The sequence below is a fragment of the Acanthaster planci genome, linkage group LG15 (assembly GCF_054643075.1).
Source record: "Acanthaster planci isolate LZ-2023a linkage group LG15, COTS_SCS, whole genome shotgun sequence".
NCBI lineage: Eukaryota > Metazoa > Echinodermata > Asteroidea > Valvatida > Acanthasteridae > Acanthaster > Acanthaster planci.
In genome coordinates, this window is record NC_141791.1 from 394,873 (window position 1) to 421,271 (window position 26,399).

Sequence of the window (26,399 nt, forward strand, 5' to 3'; positions counted from 1 at the left end):
TACAAATAACGAGAACAACCCACTCCAAGCTGGCATGACAAAAGTATACTTCAACACCATGACCCAAAAGCCTGTCAATTCAAGCCACTCATGATCCCTGAGCCATTTTTGTTAAAATTTTCCTTAACTTCCACTGGAGAGGACAGGGAATTTGGGAAATGCCAAGAGTATTCGACGCATGAATAGAGGCTTTACGTGGTAGCCATCTTGTGGAGTAGGTTCTTTTGTTCCACAGAGAAACCTCCTATTTGTGCATACCCCGTGGAGCAAAACCACTACCCTACAAGATGACAAACCCTCTATAGAAGGACAAGTCTCCAATTTGAAATTAACTAATAATAGTGGGATAATCTCACCTAGATGCAAACCTACGTAACCGTCGTTTTGTATTTCTGCAAGTCAAGTACGGGTACATGCGCTTGACACGCCGAAGATCTGAACAAAGTTACCACAATCAGTGAGCAGTGAATTTGGGCGCACTTGAAACTCAAACAAGAATAGTACAAGAAACCTATGATTAGGGTACCATTCTCTTCACGATGGACTTGGGAACAGAAATGTTACATTTGATTTTGAATAAAACGTTGAATAAAAGTTGTTGATAGACGGACGATAAATGACTCTCAACGCCTTCGTCCATGTAGTCAACGTACCGTTCTCTCTCTCCCACGTCCCCCGTTTTGAACTACGGGGACATGCGAAAGCTTTATTATAATTTCCATCCCGACGGGTCCGCATAAACCACGAGCTGAATTCTTATCAGGAGCTTTGCGTGACCACTGAAAAAAAACGTACGACCAATTTTGAAAAGTTGAGGCACTACACGCACACATAATTAATTTGATGCCTACCTCTACACCATTCAGTGAATGCCACACTACAGATTTCAGTCAGAACACCGACAATGTCAAACCGCAGACAAGTGAACATAAGCATGACGGGCTTTTGTCTCTTGAACTTGCGAAATGACCAGAACATTTTCTACCGCCCATGGGCATTCAGTAAATATTAAGCGACACCTCTACAATATTTGTGACAGAAATTAGGGGCAGTTGCTTTTTCAAACACCTTCAGATTAACCTGAGGAGGCATTTGTAGACAAAACGGAGGTACCATAAGGTCATGGTGCCGAGAATATGAGTTCATCCCTTCAAAGTAGGAATAAAAGCATATCACAAATTTACGGTTTCGACCGTGACATCTCATCCCCAGATATGGTAAAAACTGTACGAACGATTCTTAAACATCAAAGTACCGGAGAGAACATTAACAGCGACAACAATGTCATATAAAAAAAAGGATGAAACCACAACCAAGACGCCTTCTTTCCTTTGAACTTTTTTATTTTCAAACTGAACTTTAAACAGGTTGTTGGAGCAGTACATGGTTTAAACTGTGTACATGTATTGGTTAAAAGTTATTACAATAGCAGAGAATCATCATCATTTTACAAGGTGGTCAATCAAAATGCAAATAACTGGTAACAGTCCTCTCATAAAGGACTTTTGATTTGAAATGCAATACATATTTATGACTCTATTCAGAAAGGTCAAAGATCAAATGTCACTGTAAAGTCCTGGCACTGGGTCAAGTTGTATACTCTTGTCTCCTGAGGGTGTGGCTTACTGCATTAGCTGAAGTAAGCAGTTGAAGAAGAGCATAGTTGATGTCATCTTCTTGGCTTCAATAAAAGAAAAGAAACATTCATGGTAAGTTGTTTTCTTTTTTGGAATCCCCCCATTAAAAAAAGGTTTCAATTTTTGAATGACACTGAGGTATACCAAGGACTTTTTTAGTAAAACTATGTCAAATTAAAACATTTGTTTCCCCTGTTTTTGAGTTCCTCTGTTAATATTGAATAAGTTGATTTCTCTCACTTCCTGCGTTTATCAATTAAAAATGTGTAGTACATTTGATTCTGGGTTGAGTAAGGTTGTCATGGGTTTTATTGTTACCTGCTGTTTGGTTGATACAGTTGACAAGTGCCGTCATCCTGTATGCGAAAGCTGGAGCCTGAAGACTCCTCACTGGTGATGAATGACATAAAATAAAACAAGAGATACACTAATATTTTTAAAGGATTCTTCCTACAAGATAGCAACGTAATTCCTTGTATTGGTTGTGTTATTGGTTCTGGGAGTGAGTTGTTGGATGTTGTTAGCCTTCATGGTGTTTTTGGTAAGTTTTTCCAATGTAAACTCAATATGATGTGATTTACACAGTCAAGCCAACCTATGACTAAATAACCTTACTGTTGTATCAGACTTTCCAGCACATTTAGCATTTAATCAAATAATTGGCAAGGACACAGTTTCCTCTATCTACAGGGTCTACTTAAAGTTTAACTATTCAAGTCTCATCCATGAATGGGGTCCCATCCATGAATGGGACTAGAATACAAGGCTCTTCTTTTCTAGAATGGACCAGAGTGTGTAAGGTCTTGACAGCATATAACTCAACCAATGCTCTAAGACCACTTCAACAAACCACAAATAGAATCCACTTGGAATAAAAAGAGATATTCAATGCACAAGAATAAAGACAAGCTGGCTTATTTATGGAAACAAGTTCTTAACAAACCCTGAGAGTATAGTCATTCCTACAGTATCTCTGTATCAGTTACATTTCATGTCTCAATACCACAGCCCATCTCACATGACATTTTATTTCTTCATAACGATTTAATACACTCCAACACTTTGATCTTATCAGCAAATAAATACGTGCCACCCATAAGTACATACGTGAGTCATTACTGAAATATTTCAGCTACGGAGAACTACCTGCTATCGAGAAGATAAACACATAATGCAGTGATAACGCATTGCAAGGTGAAAGAAATATGTAGATATCACTTCCAATTAATTAAAGAGAAATATATCGCCTCGAGCAGAAGCATCACCTCATCGGTTAAAAAGAGCCATGTTGGTCGGGACGGGGAGTGTTCATTTTGCTGGTAGCGACAAGACGGTAATGCGTGTATTTCATAGTTGTTTGTGAACCAGCAAAGAGCAGTTCTGACCAAAGGAACATCCATTGCTAGGAAAATTACACCCTCTCTTCGTCCAGCTCAGGCCTCACTGCTCTAATCATATCTGTGGCAAGTTAAGGTTTTACAATTCACTTTTTTCCTAATTTTCACACTTCAGAATAAATTTGTTTCAAAGAAATCTCTACCACAGAGCAATTGGTGAATGAACATATTAAAAAATAAGGAAAAAGTTTGAGATATTTTGGTGTAAAGAAATTAGGAGGAATAGTTGAGGAAATACCTAGGTCCATTGGAGAGGGATACAAGAGAAATCTACAAAATGGAAGTATTTCCTTATTTATATTCTTTACTTACATGTGGCACTGTGCAGAGGAGTTTGTTTGAGACCATTCATAGTTAGTTCTCCCAATCACAGTATGATCACAAACGGAGTTCTGAAATGAAACACAAATTTTCCCTTCGGGTGAATGTGAAATGGAACTTATCAGCTACTAAATGTTTACCATCTGTTAAGATTCAATTCATTATACCATTTTGAATCCTCACTGATGTGAAAGCTGAAATATAACCTGGCTCTAATCATACCTGTGTTGTAATTGGATCAATGCCATGCAATAGTACTTGTCGATACTGCTGGTGGTGGTCAGATATGAAATTATGAAGGTTGATTCTAAATGCTTCAATCTCTGCCTCTACAGACTGCCTCAGACTATAGTCTGAAGAGAGGAAAAGAAATAAGACTTATTGAAATGAGAATAAAACAGCTAGGAATGCCAAAACAACACTGAGTTTCTTTTTATGGCTGCTAACTGAAAGCCAAAACTTAGGCATGTAAAATTCCTGAAATTTAATAAATTAATTAATTAAAAATTTAATTAACATTAAACAAAACATGCAAACACAAGAACTGAAAAGAAATAAATTTAAGACTGAAGAGCGGATTTTCCTGAAAAATGTTACTATTTGAGTGAATTCAAACTTAACCACCTAGCCCTCCTGAATCCACTGGAATCCACCAGATGATGTGAAGATCATACGTTGGATTCCAAAAGACTCTATTATTTAATACCCACAGAATGTTAAAGTAAACAGAATGTACCCACAGGTACAATTTTGGAAGACATACAAAGCATCCTTGTGAAGATGTTTTGAGCTAAGATGAATACCAAGAAACAACCAGACGCACCAATTCCAAGGAGTGCATCCTCCTCTTCTGTATGTTGTGGATTTAGGTCTCTCTGTGTATCTGCTGGTGAATTCATCAACAAATCATTCCACTGACACTCCTCCTGAATGCCAGTCAAGGGGGAGTGACCCTGATGAAGTTCTCTCTCCTGGCAAGAGGTGCTGTCTCTGTCTACTTCAAGTCTTTCGGATGATCTGTATGTCTGGTACAGGCAAGTGTCCTAATGGTGGAAGGGTTGACTTGTTAAACCTAAATGGGCAGATATGCCTAAAGGCCACATCTTCTCATCTTAGAGCATCAAATCCGTAAATTTGGCTTAAAAAAAAACGCTTTATTCCCTTGTCTTTTAGAGCAGTTCCTGAAAGATTGATATCACTTTCTCATTGACCCATCTCCCCAAAAATTGTGTTATATTTGTAATTCTGAATGATACAAAAAATAACCAAAAAACAAAACTGACAGTGCCTCATTTTTAGGTACACCTTTGTAGTTTGAAAGTTTATCCTTACACTGAATCTTACTTTGCAAGTTGTATGACCACAGATGTCCCTTGAACAAGAATCCAAGCTGGTCTGGTACCTGTCCTTGTTGTATATTTCCAAATTGGACCGTAAATCGGATTTCACACTAGGTACAAGTTTGTTGGAAATTCCCGCCTGCTGTAGGCCTTCATCATCTCTCTGGTGGATGCTGTCCATCATGGCTGGAATGTCACCCTCCATGGAGGTAGAATTGGAGGGCACCCTTTTGCAGGTGCTATTGATCAGGTAGTGCTGGAGTGTCTTACACTCAAACGGAGTGTTGTTCAGTGATCCTGATGCGAACATACTGAGTAGTGATGACAAGCACATGAAGAATATTGTATATGTAAATTCCATTACTGGAAAAACTCAACATGGTAAGGATACCCTTTCCTAAATCCTTCAAGTCAACGATTGGGGACTGTTAGGGTTAATCTCTTTTGAAAAGACTAGTATAAAATTATTTTGACAAATCAGCAAACAAAGTTCCTTGTGTGGGGCCTATTTAATTAGCTAACTGGCTAAGTGACCAGTCCAGCAAGTGTTAAGCAAAGTTTCAGGCTTCATGGTTTTTGCCGGCGTTAGTGCCTACCACTGCCAGTACCAGCTCCTTGACACTATACCTACGACATTGGTTGGGTTAGTCCATTTCGGCAATATTTGAAAATCCTGGCGGCGTACTACAGAACTCTTTCCACTCAAATTTATTTACCTGTCCTGCTGAGCCTCGATGATCAAATTTGCCAAGCTTCAGAATTCAAGAAACATCCATTCGACGCGCTCTTTCACTTCTGCAAAACAGCGCCCTCAAACTGCCGAAAGTCAATAAGGTGGCGCTCTTCCGATTTCTCGGGGTGCATTCCACCATATGGTTGTATTTCTGCGCGCGAGCTCAGTATTTTGTGATCCCACGGGATATTTACAATAAGACAGGCTATAATCAGAAGGCATCACAGAAATATTTCTATCAATCCCGAATTTAGGACTGAAAGTTTCCAGTTTGGGGTATTTCTTTCACTAAAAGCCTCAAATTGCAGACCTATTTTGAAATTAGGCGGGCGGCTACATTAAGAAATGAGCGCGTAGTTTTACTGCTATTTTGGGGGTATATTCGTTCAAAGGCAAATAAGAAAATATTTTTGTGGCTAACCCTCATGAAATTGAAACGAAAAGTGATCTTCCGGCCACAATCTTGAATTTCCAGTGAAAAAAACGGAGGCCTACCTCTTCACAAGAGTCAACAGGCGGCGCTATTTCGGTCCGATTTTGCACTGTTTTCTATGGGCGCGTATTTCGTGTAGTGCAACCCTCAACAGAGTTGAAGTGGGTGCACCGCATCAAACAAATTATCATAGACAGCAGTAGTGAATCCCCCCACTTCACAAATATTCAAAAAAAATACTCACTACCCTCAAAGGTGTTCAGGCTGCACAGAAAAACGATGTTTGACACGTCTTCTTTCATTTTCCTTTCAATATTTTTAGAGGGTTGACCAACGAATTTTTGAGAAATTCTGACCCAAAGCAGACCACCCCTAAAATGAAGGAAATTTCACTGCCCAGAAAAGTAGCCATTTTGAAAATGCATCCTGTGCAAAATGGCTCAAAAAGTGCCACTTTCGGACCCGATTGCATCCAAATTGCTCAGAATTGGAAGCCCTGAGTCCGGGCCAGAGGTTAAATGCCATATCTCTTCGATTCCCCAGTACCATGGCTCTCAGGACCCTCCAATATAGAATGTTTTGGGTGTATAATCTTTATACGTGGGAGCACCTTTAGAGGCCAAGGTGATATGGAAGATTCGTAGGTCAAGTACAACTTACGTCTGTGAAGGATGAATTTATGATATCAAAGGCCAGCTTAAAAGTTAAGTTTCTGACAGGCATGTAGCCAGGGTTTTGTTTCTTTCAGCGAAATAGAATTTCCAACCCGTTTATTCAGCTTTTAAGACACACAAAAAGTCGATACAGGAATGTGTGTTGTTATTAAGTACATTATATTTAATACATAAAAATTTATACTCAACATCAATGGCACTAGACTAGGCTATACACAAAAAATCCAAGGTTTAAAGAAAATGCTTATTCAATAGGTGTATTCTTATATTTTAACACAAAGCCTTTGACACCATTAATTATCATATTCTTGAAAATCTAATTACTACGGCAAACGTGAGGTTGTTCATAGGCCTAGCTGATTTTAGAGGAAGTTGAATAATCAATAAATGTACTAGGAAATATACGCCGTTACGGTCGCATCGCTACCAACAAAATGAACACTGCCGACCGACATGGCTCTTTTCAACCGATAAGGGGGTGTTTCTGCTCAGGGCAGATAGTAGTCCATCTGCCCTGAGTCTATCCAATTAGACGCCATATTTGCTCTGGTTCTTATCACATCATGGGGAGGGGAGTTTTGTACGATCTTAAACTTATTAGTCTGTAAGAACAAAGGTTAGATATAATATAATATATTTAGTTTATATGACTATAATATTAGAACATTATCTAACTTAACTTTCCATGTACCCTGTACATAGAACGTCTACCGTTATCGTTATCAACTCATTGAAATTATCTCCGGTCGTTTAACCATGAAGAGGAAAGGAGGAAACAAAACTCCCTTTCATTATCGCATGTGGTTAGTTTGTATCCGAGCTTCTCTCTCGTGAGCCGCATGTAGGGCGTCCTCTCTAGTTACTTCGCATAGCTCTTGATAGCAATGTACATGTACATGACTGTAATTCGTGTTGTTTTCAGTGGGTTCTTCTGTCAAAAGGCGTGTTAAAGTGAAAAAAAAAACCATTATGAATGAATGCTACAGTCTTTGAAGTCCTGCGTTTTGTCGGTTCTTCCTGACTGTGACCACGGCAAATAATAGGAAAGCTGTGAGAAATAAGGTACCGGCTGTCAAGAAAGGCACCAAGTAGGCCCCTGTAGCATCATAGATTTTACCTGGAATTCGAACAGAGTGATATCAACACAGTATTACAAGTTAAAGAATGTCTGAGGAAAATCAACATCCTGTCAGGCAAAAAATATCAGTTGATTGTCCGTTTTTTTCTAGAATGAGGGAACCTTTTCTATTTTATCCAGAATGACTATTAGCATTTAAATTCAAAATGGCCGCAACTTTTCAATTCAAAGTGCCTGCCAGCTTTTTACTAGCTATCCTACAAGTAAAAAGAATCCAAATATTCATGTGTACAATGTTCCCCGTATTTTATTAAAGCGCCTAGCTAATACGCATGAATAATGTAGCGTTCTCTGGAATGGGAAAAAAATTAAAAGAAAAGATGCGGCTTTTTAAATAACAATAACTAAACAAATGCCGAAAAGTTTGCATTAATGTTTTTCAACAAAATAAGCATTACTTCATTTTAAAGTGAGTTTGACTATGGTGTAAGGAGAAAGAGACTTACCAGCGACAATCGAACCAATTCCACCGAGGTAGAACGTAGCCCACATCAAACTCAATGCTGTGGGAACTTGTGGTGTACTGACAACTGTCTTTACGTTGGCCATCAAAAGTGGAACACTAACTCCGAGAAACGTGCCTAGAGCCACGGAGTAACACACCAGGAAGACATAACTGTCTGACACTGGATTTAGAAATGTTGTCAGGGTAGTACACAGGAGGACAGTGAGCTGCAGAATGAAAGAATCAACGTAAGCTCGGCCTACAAACCAACCATGAAGTGAACGGGTCAATGCAGATGAAATCCCAAACGCTAGAACAAGCATGGCTCCTTGCGTATTCGACCAACCAGCTTCCCTAGCTCGGGCCGGAAGATGAGTTATATTCATCACTAGACCAACACATTGCAGACAACTCGTCATCAAAATCATCACAGCCTGAAGATTGGTAAAGATCTCAAGAAACCTCCAGCATTTCTGTCTGGTCCCTCCGTCTTGCTCTTGCAATGCATTCTCCGACATGTTATCCTCCTTTTCACTCTCCACGACATCACGCAACGGATGGGATTCTACGCTCCCCGCCCGGGATGGTGATTGGACTTTGTCGATGTCAAAGTCGGTCTTGAAGGGTCTGAAAAGGGCACAAGCAGCCACTGCATTGAACTGAAAGGCTCCAGTAATGAACATGGCACCCCTCCAACCATAAGCAGAAATTAGTAGGCGAATTAATGGAGGAAATACCATCTGACCCGTATTTAAGCCAAGGATTGTGATACCATTCGCCAAAAAATAGCGCTTCTTGAAGTACTGTGAAATAATGATAGCTCCCGGTGACACTACCGCCACAGCGCCAATGCCTGTGTAAACGGGAAACAGAAGAAAGCATTAATAGAGATCGGATACAAAGATCAGGCTAAAAAGCAGTCTGACTTTTAAGAACTCTTTGGTCGCCTTTTTGTTTGGGGGCGGGGCACTTGTGGAAAAGAACACTATGAAACGTTGCGTTGTGCCGAAGTCAAAAATAATAACATACATCGAATAAAGGTTGACGAAACTAGATTCACCCCCAATCAACTACATGTGGTTAGGACTACAGGTGCTACGTGGCATCCTATAAAGGGTGGTTTTCAGTTAATTTATTGTGCACCACAGGAAGTAAAATTTACACACACAACTTGCCTCTTACTGCGTCATTTCTCGCAACAATTTTTGCAAACATACGGACATGAATCAAACGTGAAGCTCACCAATAAAACCAAGGCCACGTTGCTGAACAATTATTATATTTTACATCGATAATTTCTGAAACATTTGGATTGTAATAAACATAAAAACCAGTGTGCGTGACGACATCGGCCATATTGATTTAATGGATAATTTCACGGTTCTAAACATTTACACGAGAAAATGGCCGGTAAGCTATGACTATAATATTACTGATGTACAATACAGATTGGAGTAATAGTCCATTGTTTAAGCGGTTCCAAAGTGACTCGGCCTATTATCAAGTCTTGTGTCAGCCTTCCGTCTGTGTAACACAACTGAGCCCCATCTGAGATAAAGGAACTTACCGGCTACAGCATTGCAAACATACATTTGCCCGATATCGGTTGTCAACGATCCCAGTGTTGTTGCAAGTGCAATAACTACGGCTCCAATCATTGACACCTGACGCACACCAATCTTAGTAGCTAGTGCACCAACCAACCAACCTGTGCATACAATGAACCGTCAGTAGTTCATCTGGACAGAATTTGCTCACTGGAATTTAGGGCCTAATAATATATCGGTTTGAGACGTTGGTCTTGTCATGCGCCGGGAAAAAAAACAAAATAATTACCCCAAGGATACTCACTTATCGGGCAAGCACTCAGCCACGGTAGACTTATCAGCCAGCTAGCAGCAGTAGCATTGACATCAAAGTAATCCTTCCATTCGTTATAGAATACACCCAGGGTGGTCAAATAGCCATTAGTCAGCATTACGCCGACATGTGCACCTACCAGCACAGCCCAGGACCAACCCCGGTCGACCATCATCGCATCGAGGCTACCCACGCCGTTATTCAGGAGTATTCAAGCAAGATGGCTGAGTGCAGCAATGTCACCCACAGAGGAGTGACTGTGCCGGTCACACCACACAAATTTAATGTGGGTCACATGCTAAAGTCTAGGAATGCAAGGGTTAATACTTTGACTTGCACGTATTACAATACATGTACTGTTAGAGTGAAACTGCTGCCTAGAGCAAAAAAAATTATATAACAGGCACAAGAGCTCTGACCTTGGCGCTAGCAACTTGTCAGTCACGAGTAGGCCTACCGTGAGAGCTCCGTCAACAAGCGCGTGGATTTATCACTGACCTGGTTATAGTTGCTGACTCGTAAATAAGCTGTATAGGCAACAGTGATAAATATCCCCACTTTAACTTCAACGAATAAAAAATATACAAATATCTCAGGTGTTCAAGACACATTCCAAATGAAAGCTCACTTCCTCATTTTCCTTTCAATTTTCAGTGGATTAACCGATAATTTATGAAAATACTTCTCTCCAGAGAAAATCATCACTCAAAAACAGTGGCCCATCGCCAGTTTGGAAATCGATGCCTGCACTCCATAGCAGAATCCGCCCTGAGCTGAAGTGCAACCCCAGTCGGCAAAAGAAAGACAGGTGTTTACAAGCGGGTTCTTGCACGCGTTCTGCGTGTACGCGCGCAAAGACCATACATGCGGGAATAAGGCCGTTTTCCAATACTCAACTTCGTCTCCGTCTCAGGCTTCGTGTAGGAAACCAATCCCCGATTGTGGGCCGGAAGCGTTTAATTAAAGTTGAAGTACTGTAATGTTTGGCTCTTTTGCATCTTACTTCATCTTTTGAGGCACTATCGGACTTACTATTGCGCTTACGACCTCAAAGTTAGGAAGTAAAAACAGTTGAAGCCTGAGACGGAGCCCGCGTTGAGTATTGGAAAACGGCCTAAATTAGTTTCCCGTAATCAGCGTGCTCCGCGGCAAACGCGCATATACTCGCGCTCATGGCGCGCCGCGCATTTGCGGCGAGTACCAACTTGAAAACAAAGTAAAACAAAACAAAAACGCCCTCCTTTGTTCTGCTCGGAGCCGATAGAGCGCGCGATTTGGAGGGCTACGCTTCGTCTGATACTGTCAGAAATACAAGCAAGCGGTCCTCCAAGAGTCCACCCTCCTTCTTTATGTGCCACGAAATGGACACTGGCAGCCTACAAATCGCGATTCGGTCCATACAGGCAAGTTTGGACCTATTTACAGGTGGCTCCAAATAGTTGCCCAAAGCTGTAATCCCTATGATATTGTTATGTTTTGACAGCAGAGAGACTGCGATAAATCGCTGTACCATCAAGCGAATCCGGTTCGTAAGTGACTTGGTCACAAAGGCGGATGCGCTAAAATTTGCAGGCTCTCATTGGACAATCGCTGAAGTTGCGCGTTGACTTCCAGGTTCCATGTAAACGGCGATCAATGCATGTAACTTTACGTGAGTGCACGAGTGGAGTGGGCGTGGTTTAAACTGAAGTGACGTCACACTTACGAACCGGATAGAGATTTCATCTGTAGTATGAGCCGCCTTTCATATCGCATGTTACAATTTCCAATTGCCACATGCAATAAACTACCCTCAGAGTGTCTGTGAATAATTCTGTTTCTTTTCTATCCTTTCTCTAAGACTTCTAAATCCTGTACATGCTCTTATGAATGGGCCACAGCCTCGGTTGACTGATCAAACAATAAAGACACCTTGCACACACATACCTTAGGGAGCATCTTCCCCATACCCGCATTCAAACACACCAATAGAAAGTCCTTGAGTGTCCACTCTGACAAGGAATATAATTTGTACATGTATATGCATGAGTATGGATGGCCTACTCTGGTCTTGATAATCCTCCACACCTTGCTTGATCAGGGGCGCGCTTAGACATGAACTTTCAGCCCATATAGGCCTTGTAAGAGATTTATGACAGTCTATCTAGCCAATCAGGCTTTGTATATGAAACTTCACTATCTCGAAGTTGGGACCGTCTGAAATGTTACTCATTGACAAAAGTGGTTTCATAAACTGAACGACTAAGTTGTCGTTTATTTCCCCAGATTTCACCTTAAAAATCTCCAATAAAGCAATGATTTGAGTTTGTCGGATATGCATACGCATTGAACCCAAAACGTGCGACAGACGATGTGATATGAGTGACAGAATTCTTCTTCGGGGCAGAGATGAAATCAAAGTGAGAATCAGAGTGCTGACGTTTCTGTTGAATGAAATTACAAACAAGGCCAAGGGAATTCAAAGTCAACGCAATGAAAGAAACTTTGTCTACGTAACAAAATTATTCGTTCTCAGTTAAAACTGAATTTTTTTATGCCGGAAAGTAATTGCTAGGCCTAAATGTAAAACTTTAAGTCAAGTTGTTAAGTCAACTTTTTAAGCTGATTAAGTGTCTGTTTTAAAAACGGCAGTAAGTTAGTTTGGTCTCTCATTTGAAGCTGCGCTAACTTTGTGCTCACAGAAAAGATTGTCACACTTCGCTATGCTGCATGTCGGTTTTCAATAAAATTTACTCAATATATGAATGAATTCTATTTAGTGCCGATTTTTCTGAGAGTGTGTGAAATTAAAATCATTTTATTGATGATTTTTGTCAGTGTTGGCTCATCGAAACCAGACGGAAAAACACACGGACATCATATTAACTAACAAAACCTATTGCATATCCTGGTGGAATTCACACAAAAACAGGTTAAATTATCGCTTTCGAGTGGGTTGGTTGATAAGAAAATGGTCAGTTATTTCTGGAAATGATATTTTTGCATTTTCTGTTTATTTTTGGCTCGTTTTCGGGAGCCTGGAGGCCGAAGCCCGGCTGAGTCATCATCCCATGAGAAAGAGGTTATGTTGACCAGAAATGCACAGCATACAGCATCACATTACCCTCCTGAAGCACCGACATTGTTCGGCCGCGCATTTTGTGCACAAACAATGTGCGATGTCCTATCCAGTCTATAAGGCCGAGTTCGGGCGGCTTGTTGTCATACGTTCACGAACAGCTCGATTTGTTGTTCGTGGGTCGGCCGCTCAAACGCCGGGAAAAAACAACAGGTTACCGATGGCAGTTAGTGACAAGCAACATGCAAGCGTCCATGTAGGCTACGTTATTCGCGAGTTAATGTTTGGATGGGCTGAATTCTTTTCTATATAACAAGAACATTCATTTCTGTGTTACGGAAAATAATCCATGTTAATTTTGCAAAACGTCCCATTGTCTATGGCTTTGGAAGCCATCTCTCTACTTTTGGCAGCTGTTCAAAAATCAAAATCTCACGAGTTTTTCCGTGTGTTCCTGTAAAACCCTGACGAGGAGGTGGTGTGTGATCCTGTTCCGAGAACAGTGTTCTTGAGTCGTGTTCCCTCCGTTCGAGCGCGAGAACAAGAACCCCGTGTGAATGAAGAACAGGCCGCCCGAACTCGACCTAAAATGGAGATCAACAGTTGCAAAATAGTCGCCCATCATAATCAGAACGAAAAAGCGCCGCCTGTTGACTCCCGAGAAGAGGTTGGTCTCCGTTTTTTCACTGGAAATTCAAGATTATGACCAGAAGTTCACTTTTCGTTTCAATTTTAGGGGGGTTAGCTACGCGATTTTCTATATTCGTCTTTCCCCAAACAGTTGTAAAACTATATGCGCTCAGCCCCGAATGAAGTCGCCGCCTCTATCCAAAATAGGCCCGCGGGTTGGGGCTTTTTGTAAAAGAAACACCCTTAACTATCAGTCCCAAATTCGGGATTTGTAGAAATATTTCAATGATTCCTCCTGAGTATGGCACGTCTTATTGTAAAAACCCCCTGAGATCACAGATTATTAATGAGCTGGGTCGCAGAAATCCAACGATTAGGTGGAATGCACCCCTAATGTAATACCAAAAGGACTGTCAATTTCATTTAAAACCCGCCCTACTTTGTTCCGCTCGGAGAGGATTGTGACACAGGTTTTTGAAAAAAACAAAAATTATAAGCCGGCTCTATGAAGAGACTTGTCAAGTGAGACCCGTTAATCAATGAGGTAAGTAGCAACCGATTGTCCCTAAATTCGTATTTTGTATATGACAAATAATATATTTCTCAATGTTTCTGTTTTCACTCTCGCGACCAAAAGAGAGTGAAGTTAAATTACAACAAAAGAAAGTTAAATTACAACAGTTAACAAAACGTCAAAACAAAGTTCATTAATAAAAATAACCAACATGTGACAATATAGTTACAATTCATCAATACAAAGGTACCGTAATTACTAGTGAAACGGACTGGCAACATTCCAAAATTTCCTACCAAAAACCACAGATTTCAATAGGTATTATAAAATTATACATTCGGTTTATTACAAGGTTTTGATAATGCTACTTTCTCCGTTTTCTCACAGAGTTCTGAGTTTTCCTAGCCAGCTACTGTCTGCGGATGCTGACAACGCTTGTTTCCTCGTGTCTTTAGTATCGTCATAGTGACTAACAACATGAAGGAAACCAAAAATATGGCGCCACCAGTCAAGAAAGGTGCTACGTAGTTTCCTGTGGCGTCGTAGATCTTCCCTACGTTTTTTGGCAGAAAGGAAAGAAAAATGTTGAAGAAATTTCCAAAGTCGCAAAAGTACAGATGAGTCATTCTTCACATGGTAATTACTCGGGAGATATTGTAGTAAGCATGTGGAAAAATAAACCTGAACGGTTGGGGGCGCTTGGGCAGCGATACTGACTCTAGTGTCTACGCACACGAAAACAGGTGAACTTCGTGCATACTTGAACGAATGATTACGAGCTTCATTGCGGATATCACGTAATCTCTACGTTTTAGATTAGATAGGGCACATTCTAAAATGAAAAGTACTTTTTGGAGGTTGCTTTTAAGACATCAGTTGACACGAATAATACACACCCCTCAATTAGAAGCCATTATTGCAAAGGTAACATGCTCACACACAGGTAGAACATGCGGCAAGATGCACATCGCGTGATTTCTAAGCGAGCATAGTTCCTCACTTAGGCTCTTAAGTATTCAATGTTTACACCTCATAAATATTCATGAATCACTGGCCGATTCCACCTCGCGTCTGGGAAGTAGAAATGATACAGGACTAGGTAACGTCATAGCGGTGAGTATCCACGTCGCTGCCGTGCGGTAGTTTTTTCTGGTAGCATAAAAAATCCTTCTGGAACCCGCCGCCTAAATATGTAGTCTGTGTCATGTAATCTTAACGGAACCAGTCTGGAGTTGTATCCTAATTACAAGACCCCAAAACGTATGTCAGCACCAGACTATTGAAGCCCTCGGTGTAGGTCAGTTTGACTACTTCCCTCTGCTTCGCGTTGGGAGGTAGTCAAGCTGACCTACACCTCAGGACCAGTAATTCCCACTACTTCCCCTGAAACCATGCTGTATTTGTATAATACTTTCACGGATAAGGTTGAGGGCCTACCTGCAATGACAGTGCCGACTCCGTTGAAAAAGAGGCCTGTAGCCCAAATCAGACTTAAAGCTGACGGAAGCTCTGAAACATCCACCAATTGTCTCATGTTGACCAGAAACAGAGGTGCTGTTATACCAAGAAACGCACCTAGCAGTAATGCGTTCACCACCAGGAAAGCAAAGCTATCTGATACGGGGTTAAGGAATGTAGCCACGGCGGCACCAAACTGTGTGGCCAGCTGAAGCTTGAACGACCCAATGTAGCCTCTGTCTACAAACCAACCATACGTTAGTCTTGTGAACGCAGAAGCAACAGCATAGACTAATAAAATCATTGCACTCCGATCGTCTGACCAGCCTGCCTCCTTGGTTCGTGCCGGCAGGTGAGAGATGTTGATCATGGCGGACATTGCAAAAAAGGTAAGGGTAAGAAGGTTCAACATTGCTAGAACATTGGTGAAGACTTTAAGAAATCCAGCGCACCTACGCCACCTGTTCAGACGAGATTCATCGGGACAAGAGTTCTCCATCTCTATCTCATCATCTGTGCTCTCTCTCCTGCGGCGAAGCATTGAAATACTGTTCCCTAATGTTTCCTGATGTGGTTGGTTTATGTCCATGTTGGCTTTGAGGGGTCGAAAGAGGGCGCACGCAGCAACCCCGTTCATTTGAAGGGCTCCAATCAAAAACATAGCACCCCTCCATCCGTAGAGTGTAATCAGAAAACGTATTATTACAGGGAAGATCATCTGACCAATGCTTATCCCAACAATGGCCACTCCAGTGGCCAGTGAATAACGTCTTTTAAAGTAGTGGGAGAGAACAATGCTTCCTAGAGATAGTACCACCGCTGAACCAACACCTGTAAGTGAAGACACTGCACTGTTCATAATCTTCAACAGAGATTAGATATCACATAAAATGTTTACTGAATTGTAATGTTCTTTCCTCCACAAAACACTCGACAATTAAATCAACTAAGCTGTAGTGTTCAAATAAACCTCCAGGCAAATCAAACTTACCATTCATGGCTGTGCACACAAACAACTGCCGAACACCAGTGGTAAATGAACCTACAAAAGTTGCAATGCCGCAGACAGCTGCTCCAGTCATGGCGAGCACGCGTATGCCTACCAACGATGACAGGATACCAACGAAAAAACCTGCGAATCGATTTGAAAAAAAAACGTATACAGGAATGTTCCTGAACTATTTCGTGGGCGTGTGGCATAGTGGTTAGGGTTTGTAGCTTCTAATAGGGTCGGGAGTTCAAATATAGCTGGTGGCAGCACGTTAGGATCTTGGGTAAAGTCACTTTACCCCCTATGTGCCTCTTCCTCCACCCAGGAATAAATGGGTACCTACCTTTGAGGGCAGATCTATGGGGCAGATATGACTATGTTTAGCTGTTTGCACTTCGATTATTATGGTAGCAACGGGCTAGTATACCTCCTCAGGGAGCTGAGATGGTCTCAGGAATGTTCGATTGTTGTGAGTCCAATGTGCAGGGATAATAATACAAGCAAATTGAGGTTTCTGTCAGTTATTAAAGAACAGGCTTTATTTTTATTATTTAGAAGTTTGTTCATGAATTACATGCATTACTTGAACTAGATGTATTACACACCTCAGTCTATATCATACGCTGGTATAATATAGTTTCGAAAAAACTCTAATTGTGCACCAACAAGACTGGGCATAATGGGTCGAATGAATAAAAAGTAGCATTTGCTTTTACTACCATTTTGAAGCATTTACTCGTGTTTGTATGAATAATAATGAAGCGAAAGTTTTTACCTTAGTGCAATTGCTAAAACTAAAAGTATTTACTTTTTACTCTTTAAGCTTGTTCTTGATAATAAGCAGTTGCTTTATCTGTAAGAATAAAAATGAGTAAGTTCTACAGAATTGGAGTATTTACTTACCTTTTTTCAAGGGCAAGCTTGAAAACGAGGAGCGTTTACTAATGTTCAAAATGCCAGTGTTCATGAATGTCATTCGAAAGGAAAAGCTGTATGACTTTTGGAGGGAATCTCAAGACACAAGATGCAGGCAGTTGTACCGATTTGAGAGTGGCAGAGCAATATTCCTCAAGGTTTTTGCCATCAAAATTACTGCCATCGTGCTTATCTGCCATGCTGACGTCTCAAGATAAAGCACCGTGGTGCACTGTGTGCGTCGGTACGTGAAGACAACGGAAGCCCCACTGTGCAAAACCATTGGGCTCTTCAGTCAGCCACAAGCATAAAGCATCTGCTACTAGGAATTAGCAGATGCTGAATAGTAAGAGAAACATTTTATTCCTACAAATCCAAGCATTTGCTTATTCTTAATGGTTTGACTTTTGCTTTTGCTGTTCGTTTGACCTTCAAAGCATTCGCCAGTTTTTATTCTTAAACGAGCTAATATGATTAAAGTAGATCGTGCCTATACACTGGTATAAAACTGTCCTTTTACTGATTTTTTTCTCAGCATGGCCTCTCAAAAGGAAAGGACTTCATTATTTTCTATTCTTTCATAAAACTAGTATAAACAGAATATCACACCTTGCTTCTTCTTTGATTTGGTAAACTTACTCATAGGGCTAGCCACCAAAAGAGGTAAGCTTATCAACCAACTGGTTGTTGTCGCATCAGTTTGGAAGTATTCTTTCCATTCGATGTAGAGGATTCCAAAGGAGGTTAAGAAACCGAAGCTCAACATGTGACTGACATGAACACCAACCAGCACGAGCCAAGCCCTGCCTCGATCTACAGGTAAATCCTTCCTTATACCTCCATCTGACGGTGGCAACGTGACAGATGTCATATTGCTGATGATGAAGTTCTCTGCACTACTTCAGATCAAATTTATGTTGACTACAATCGACTGTAAGAGAAAAGAGAGGAGACAATAATAAATTCCAACAAAATTCCAAATCCACAGGCATATAGACCAATGTCCATTCCAACAGCAAATTAATGTATGAGTTCCGATTAACAGATGACCCACATCTGCCCACATCTGTAGAGACACGTTTTAGAGGTGGGAGGAAAACTCCACAAATCAAGTAGGGACTTAAAAACAATCCATGTGTGGACCAAGCCGGGAATCGCACCGGAGCCGCAAAAGTGAAAGGCGAGGAAAAGGACTCCTACGCCAACCTGACTCTCCAGAAAAATCGGTAAATTCGCTAAAAAAAAAACAAAAGAAAAAGAAAAATGATAAAATATGACAACTGTCCGCATTTGGACTTTCCACACGGGAAATTTCACCAAGACGTGTTGGAAAATGAACCAAGCTGATCGCTAGATAACGGCACTTTGGCAAGAGAATTTGTATTTTACTGTCGTCTCATTAGAATTAGGCTTTACGCACCAAACTGCAGAATGCGATACATTTTTAACTGCATGGTCTGATACAAATTGCACTATTAATCAAGCTTATCTTGTAACTATAGAAGCATCATAGCATGACTTCCATTTATGTATGCTAATCTCTTCTCATTTGTCTACCATATTTTTCACATTAAATTTGATATACATGAACGTGAATAAAAAAATAAAAATTCATGAAAAGTGCCAGATTTAATTCTTCTTGGAGCTAGGCCTACATGTTTGAAATATTTTTAAAGAAACTTGGAGACGCATTCCAAGGATTCCATCATTTAAAAATAATATAAAACTTTATTCAGTGAGTGTCATCCTGTTCATCCAGCCACTCCACATGTAGCGTAGTTAAGATTTAAGTTACCGTCTCTTAACTGTATTGTCTGTTGTTTTTTCCCGTCTGATTGTCCCGTTTTGTCCTGTTTTGTTCAAGCATGTCTACACAACACCTAGTCTTTCTGATAATGCCTGCATGATTGCCATGCAGATTCTCCTTTTTGTTTGCTTTATTTTTTGGCATCTTTACTCCTTGAATTTATTTTGTTGTCATAATTTTCTACATGTATTGTCGGGATGCGTCAGAAGACGACATACTGCTGACTCAACGATGAAGATACAGGAGCATCAGCAGCTGCAGAATCTCAGACGTTAATGAATTCCATTTTACCCTTTGAAACATTTTAAAGAAGCACATTTTAAAGAAGCACGATATTTTCCCGGCGATGGAGGATACCTTTTACTGACCACACCAAGAATGAGAATCTAAGAAACAGTTCTTTGTAGCAGCAAAGCAATATTATTGCCTATGCTGAAAGAGTTCCCTAAAGAACACACATTTAGGGTTTCTTTTTACTACTTTTTAATCTGTTACACTGCAACTCGGATAATGATGGTCCCATGGGAATGGAGGATGGTCTGATAGGTAATTTTTCATCCATCCGAATACTGGATTCTACGTTCACTGGGCGTGAATTAGTGAAAGAGGTATTTATACATTACTGCAATGGGGTTTTGTTACCTGTCATAAGTGCAGCAAGGATTGAGCAGGTTTCACTATGTCAGTAGTTGGAATAAAATTCGAATTAAATAAACCAGCAATAATAATAATAAAATCTGGTACACTGAGTTCTTTAAATTCACGTAAACATAACAATTTGAATTCTCCATACTAAAAACACTGTTGCTATACCTCGTGATTCGGGGCAAGCTTTTGCTTAGTTACATAAGAGACGCTTGGCACCAATACATGTACACTGTTCTCAATGGATAAGAAGGGCACAAAGGGACCAGTCCATTCCAGAGATGGTGGTCGCTGAGCAAAAGCTTACCCCGAATCGCGAGGTATAGCAACAGCGTCTTTAGTCTGAGGAAATAAAATTGTTAGGTTTCTGTGCAATCAAATAACTCAGTGTACCAGGTTTCATTCAAATTGAACTCCCATCGCAAATGGCTCATTCACTGCTATGCCACCATATCATGACCACTGCTCTGTTGTTATGCAAACGACGGCCATGACCAGTAACAGTGAGCAATCTAATTTTAGTTTGTCAGCACGACTGGTCAATTTTACCACTACATATTTTGGGTACAAGGTTACAACTGATTAATGGTTGTTACCTATATCGTTAATTGATTGAACTTGGCAGGTAGTACTGAAAGTGCATGAGAATGTGATGGTACAATAACTGACAACAAAAACCCACAAATCTGACTAGTCACACAAACTGTGTACAAGCACAACCTAATACGACTGCCCATTACTTATTGTGGCTTATAGCTCCATTTAGTGGCTATACATGTACGTGCTATATGTCCCGTTTGACCTCCATGTGTACGTGTATATGTGTACAGTACATGTACAGTACATGTACATGTACAGTATATATCGCCAGAACAAAGCTTGTGCACACTTTCGTGCTGACAATTGGTTATCACACACACACGACATTTAGATGACTAAATACCAACCAAGAGTAAAGTACCGAGCAGATGGATGAATTTACGCTTTGCGACTTTCACCGAACTGACCCTGCATATCGGAGATAATTTTTATGTCGTAAATCTTGTCTTTGAATGTCTATGACTTACCGCTTCAAAGTCAGATAAAAGCGACACTACTTTCAGATCTTTCCATCACGTCTGTCAGTGGTCTGTCGGTCCATGGTCGGTCTTCGCACTTTCAAAACTGAACTCATTACGGGCAGCTCTGTCTAGGGCTTGCAATGAAAGCTGCTCCTCCTCACTGACGACCAGTGCTGCTCGCAACCAGAGCAGCTTTAGATATTGGAAACAGAATGACTGTTCACGTGTAGGCCTACACTAGTTGAGGGTGCAGCCGTCGTGCTGCAACTGTTCCAGTGCACTGGCGCATGTACAGTACATGTACATATACATGTACATGCACAGTACGTCTACATGCACATACTTCGTCCATGGGCGCCTACACCTGCCAGTTTACTTAGTCTCCTCTGCAACAATAGCGACTCTCATGTGTCGAGTTCGCTGCACATATACATACGGCCGGCCGGCCGGCTGTGCTCGCACGATCAAACGTGCTCTCAACCAAAGATGATATAGCGCCGCCTAGATACGATCTTTGCTCGCAACCCCACGACCTGTGAATCGCGCTCTCACGCGATGACAAGCTGCCAGTATTGGATGACAACACTTTTTTGCCCATATCGGTCCCGGTACATGTAATGTACTGTACATGTTCATGAAATGATAACACTTGTTCTCGAATGTTTCATTTTCAATTCACAATGCAGGAGTCACTTGTTGCCAGGTTTTTTCTGCCATGAATAAGACCACGTCAACAACTTGATGTCTGTCTTAACATACAGTAATTTGCTTTTTTCGACATCGGTTAGTTGGTATGCCCTTGAGGTCGACACCAACCAGTCAGTCGTGCGAAAGTGGCGCGGTAATAACAGGGGTGCATTGTGGATCATCTTGAAATGGCTACGCATAAAAATTATAACAACAGTTACATGTTCAAGTACAGTTATGCCTGCGTTCAGTGGCGTAACCACAGGGGGGCCTGGGGGCACGTGTCCCCCCCCAAAAAAATACCCGGTCCCTTGCCCCCGGTGCCCCCTGAAAAAAAAACCGGATGAATGGATATTAATCAAGGCTAACAAAAACTTGCACCAAAAACCACACCACTAAAAGTTGGTGTCCCCTCCCCCATAAGAAGCTGGTGCCCCCTTTGTGCCCTCCCCAGTAAAATTCTAACTACGCCACTGACTGCGTTGTCAGGAATACCGTGCAAAATTAAGCTGGGACGGCATGGTATGGGAAGGGGGTTATTGGTTACTTAATTATGCTACACCAGAAATTGTTGGAGTCAATGTTTAGATTCCCCCTATGATCTGGTGAAATTGTTATCTGGTGTCGCATAAAAAAACATCGTTACGGTAATCGATGTTTTTGTCATTTAGGCGTGAAATATAAATGGATATTACAGCTGGGTACTTTAGCTCCACACTGCTTATGTCTTCTTGTGGTTGCACGCTACGCATGTCAAACGCCAGTGATTATGCAATACAATTCAACTTGATTTTCGTATTCGGCACGGCATAAGCACGACGTTTGAAACTAATTTGGCTCGGCAAATTGATTTCGGCACGGCAGAGGATTTTTCGCCAGACAGGGTCTGCCGAGCTTACATCATTAAGTGCGCAGAAGCACGGTGTGGTTTCAAGCGTCGTGCTACTGCCGAGTCGAATACAATACGCCTGTTCACAACATGTAGTAGAGTTGAGAAATAATCACCGACAAACAAACGCTTCAACAAATATGGCAACTAAAATGGACATTTCTCAAAACGCACGGGGCAGATTGCTAGACGGAGCTCGAGGGAGATTGCTAGACGGAGCTCGGGGGAGATTGCTAGACGGAGCTCGGGGCAGATTGCTAGACGGAGCTCGAGGGAGATGGGGTTTTCAGTTACACCATTTCTCTTTCAAATTCCTGCTTGATATAAGATAAGATAAACTCAAAGGTGACCTTTGAAACTAAAACTGCACTCCAAATGCCGGAATAAGACGCCCAAATGATATCGAACTGTTTACCTGGGTGATGGGCCTATTTCATCGAGATGTCACTGCAAGATTGCCAGGAACCATAACATTGGGCCTTGAGAATAAAAAGGTCTCCATTCTTTTTCGAGAAATAAAATGCTAATAGTTCTCGCCGAGTCTAAATCCGTTTTCTTTGTGACTCTGGCTGAAAGATCGCAATATCACGTTTTGTGTTGTGCTGGTCCATCATGTTTCATTTATTTGAGTTCGACTGGGCTCAAAGTTTGAATTAAATTCGACGTTTGAATCCACTGCTGTGCTAACGTCGTGCTCAATTCAATTTTATTCGACACAGCATAAGCACGACGTTTGAAACGGGCCTTATTAGTGTAAAGATGAGTTCGAACGGTCACATCGCGTTGGGACACCATTACCTGTGATTGTGGCGGGTCAACACGCTGCGATCGTCGGCGCCAAACGTGTCTGGAGATGCTGAGAGGCAAAATCCTTGCTGAAAAATTTCGAGAGCCGGGTCAAGAATGCTATGTAAAAATATCTCCCATGCACCCATTAATCTCCCACTGATGGGTTCACAGTAGAATTTTCCACTGTGAATTCCTGGTTGAGGTAGGCCCTGAATTTTAATGGCGTTTAAATTAGTCATCTCAACATTCATGTCAACAGGTCGCATTGATCAGTGTCACTAGAAGCAAAGATAAACGTGGGTGTAGCGAACAACAAAAATTAGGTATTAGCATACTACTGGCTTCGATTACAGATTATTAATCGTAAACAAGGACAAGGTATTGTGCAGAAAATAGCTGTATAGGCCTATACAGCAGGTTCACCTTCGCGTTCTGCGTCTAGACAAGGCTATTTCACACCACTTGTAAGAAATATTTTTAAAAGTCTAATTGCCAAAGACTGCTTATTGAAATTGAATTCTTTGCACAAAAAAGAAACTGAAAGCAGATTAATAGCTATTTATGGTGCTCTTCGAAGAAATGGCGACGCTTAGAAGTTGAGCCTGTTTCCCAAATGCGCAATTTCTGTCAGATTTTATGGCCAGGTTATTTGATATGATCTGTGAAGGTTCCTGGCTTTTTTTTCTCTTTTCGACGGGGGTCAAGACAGCTTTCTGGAATTATGATTGTAAAAACAGAAGCCATCGAAGGTAAAACAAGAAAACCTGAGAGGGTAACTTGTGTCAAGAACAAACTTAGTTCGAACTTCGTTCAAAGCGAGCATTCCTCCACGTTGCCAACAATGTATCACAGTTAAAGGGGTAAAGTTATAACTTCAATATCCAGAAAGATTCGAGCAGAATCCATTGGCCTGCAGGGCAGGCAAAGTTAATGGATTTGTACAGATTAAAACAAGTCCAGTGCGGCAGAATGCAGCCTAGCCCAGCTGTCGAAACGATGACAGTGAATACACGATTCAGTGTATTCGGTTTAATAGCGAGGCAGAAGCCTCCTCTAAATGTCATTCCTTTGGCATGAAGTTAAACAGGTCAGTGATAATGAGGGAAATAATCAACACATATCGTTCTCTCAAGGTTCTCAGAAGTCACAATTAAATATTCCGTGAGCTCAAATAAGAAGAACAGAAGAACTTATAGCTATTTAGCAAAATTAGAGGAATGTCCAATGGACAAGCTACGGGTGATACACTGGGATCGTGTCTACACCTGCTTACGGTAAGTTTATTCAGCCAAAGCAGTGTTCTGATTTCCAATCTTCCCAGAAAGGTTTAAGTTGAGTAGTTTCCTGTGGATTTTGTCTGCATTCTGCGGTTACAGGTGATCCTCCCTCACCCAATGTACTTTTGGAAGGCTGGACTTAATCAATTTAACGATGTAGTCTGCGTAGGAGCACCATTACTGTAATGTGATGGTGAGTATATCCGACAACTAACTTCACAATCAGTTAATCAGATACCCCAAAGCCACCTCCTCTTGGTATTAAAAAGTACCCTCTTTTATTCTTTTTTGGAAGTTTGGAGAGCGGGTGCTTTGCAGAATAGGCAGTTTACATATTAAATCCATCAAGGTCTGTACACGCCACTCCCATAATTATTTGTAATCCCACGGACTACTTTCAATAGCGTATGAAAACATTTTTCCAAACGCAATCTGAAGTCAAAGACCTCAGAGGAATCCTACGACTTCGAGAAGTTGTTGACTGGACACTTTTAGCGAACAATTTACGAGCCGAGGAAACTTTCACTGGCTGTAAAATCTTGACATTGTTGAAGGAACTGGCTCCACACCATCGAAAATTCTATTTTCTATTTGTATATGTATAGTGGATTCAGGCACGGTATACCTAAGTTATTGTGACCATGGATGTTTCAAACTGGGGCATAGGAGCAGTTTTTTGCGGGAAGAGGCACCTGCCAATGCCATGCAGTAAACCTATACCCCCGTGGCTACGTCGTGGCTTTAGATATTCCTACCGATATTGGAAACCTATAAATCTACCTTTTGACGTCGTCATCGCTCTTGGTCTTAGCATTGCCTCAACCCCGATACCCTTGGGTGGATGTTCACCATCCGTAATCGTTTACTGAGCCACTGCGATTTACAATGATGTTTTCGATTTAACCATGGACATCCTGTGGTCCAAGTGCAGGATCTGACAACAAGAAGATTCCTAATTGGAAGGTTTTGGAACTAGATTAAGCGGTGACGTTGCAACAGATATCTGACAAAACAATTTCTGGTTCGTTAAAAATTGTTCTTTAATATCCTTTTTTCACTGAAAACCGAGCATTAGAACTGCACCATCCCTTGTACATGTGCCATAAATAATTCCAAACTGACTCAGGTGGAAGGACGTGACACCATCAATATTTAACCCTACAAATATTTTGCTTTCTATGCTAAAGTATGTAATTTTTCAGAGCAAGCTGAATACTCCGTCAGTATTGCCTGAATAAACAGTCCTATTACTCGGCAGGTCAACCTCAGGTTAACTCGACCCAGAAAAGACTCCAGAATCCAAACGGTTGACCCTGGCTCAGGATAAAATTTCATTTTTCTTGCCTCTTTATTTTTGTTCTAAAGTAGAACCCCACGAATCGGAGCAGCAAGGGGCAGACAGATTTTAACTCGATTGAGGCAAAAGATTTACAATGTCAAATTTTTGAAATAGTGTATGTGGTGGTATCATTCAATCGAACAACGAGATCTCCAAGCTGTTTCTCCTAGCGACAAGTTACCTCCCCCACAGTGCAGATGGGGTAATTTTGTACCCAGCACAGCAGGCCAGCTGCATTCACGATGAAGACTTAACAGATTACATTTATTGAGTCATATCACCTTTCTATTTTGCCGTTCAAAGGGCGGACGGGTGGGGCATACAACATGTGACCTCTCTATGTTGCTGTAATCTGTTCTAG

The 26,399-nt window shown here is 41.2% G+C and overlaps 3 protein-coding genes across 9 annotated transcripts; all 3 read right to left on the minus strand.

The window, feature by feature from the left end:
* Positions 1-1,320: 1,320 nt before the first annotated feature.
* Positions 1,321-5,523, minus strand: LOC110974368 (uncharacterized). 2 transcript variants are annotated; one of them, XM_022225952.2, is made up of 7 exons: positions 5,412-5,523; positions 4,700-5,006; positions 4,179-4,398; positions 3,578-3,708; positions 3,347-3,426; positions 1,956-2,027; positions 1,321-1,681 (listed from the first exon to the last, which is right to left on the minus strand). In XM_022225952.2, exons 2-7 carry the CDS (start codon positions 5,003-5,005, stop codon positions 1,588-1,590), a joined length of 903 nt encoding a protein of 300 aa, XP_022081644.2. In that variant the 5' UTR covers position 5,006; positions 5,412-5,523; the 3' UTR covers positions 1,321-1,587. The 2 variants fall into 2 exon arrangements, with proteins under 2 accessions (XP_022081644.2, XP_022081643.2); XM_022225951.2 differs by lacking the exon at positions 5,412-5,523 and adding an exon at positions 5,327-5,390.
* A 1,154-nt stretch (positions 5,524-6,677) lies between these two features.
* On the minus strand, positions 6,678-14,202 carry LOC110974364 (monocarboxylate transporter 13-like). Of its 6 annotated transcripts, none has more exons than XM_087146672.1 (5): positions 10,607-14,202; positions 9,970-10,283; positions 9,686-9,826; positions 8,120-8,971; positions 6,678-7,466 (listed from the first exon to the last, which is right to left on the minus strand). In XM_087146672.1, exons 2-5 carry the CDS (start codon positions 10,151-10,153, stop codon positions 7,327-7,329), a joined length of 1,317 nt encoding a protein of 438 aa, XP_087002798.1. In that variant the 5' UTR covers positions 10,154-10,283; positions 10,607-14,202; the 3' UTR covers positions 6,678-7,326. The 6 variants fall into 6 exon arrangements, with proteins under 6 accessions (XP_087002798.1, XP_087002802.1, XP_087002801.1 ...); XM_087146676.1 differs by lacking the exon at positions 9,970-10,283 and adding an exon at positions 10,477-10,505; XM_087146675.1 differs by lacking the exon at positions 9,970-10,283.
* Positions 14,203-14,347: 145 nt separating this feature from the next.
* On the minus strand, positions 14,348-21,508 carry LOC110974645 (monocarboxylate transporter 13-like). The gene is made up of 5 exons (XM_022226448.2): positions 21,064-21,508; positions 18,184-18,475; positions 16,630-16,770; positions 15,618-16,469; positions 14,348-14,733 (listed from the first exon to the last, which is right to left on the minus strand). Exons 2-5 carry the CDS (start codon positions 18,413-18,415, stop codon positions 14,582-14,584), a joined length of 1,377 nt encoding a protein of 458 aa, XP_022082140.2. The 5' UTR covers positions 18,416-18,475; positions 21,064-21,508; the 3' UTR covers positions 14,348-14,581.
* Positions 21,509-26,399: the final 4,891 nt, after the last annotated feature.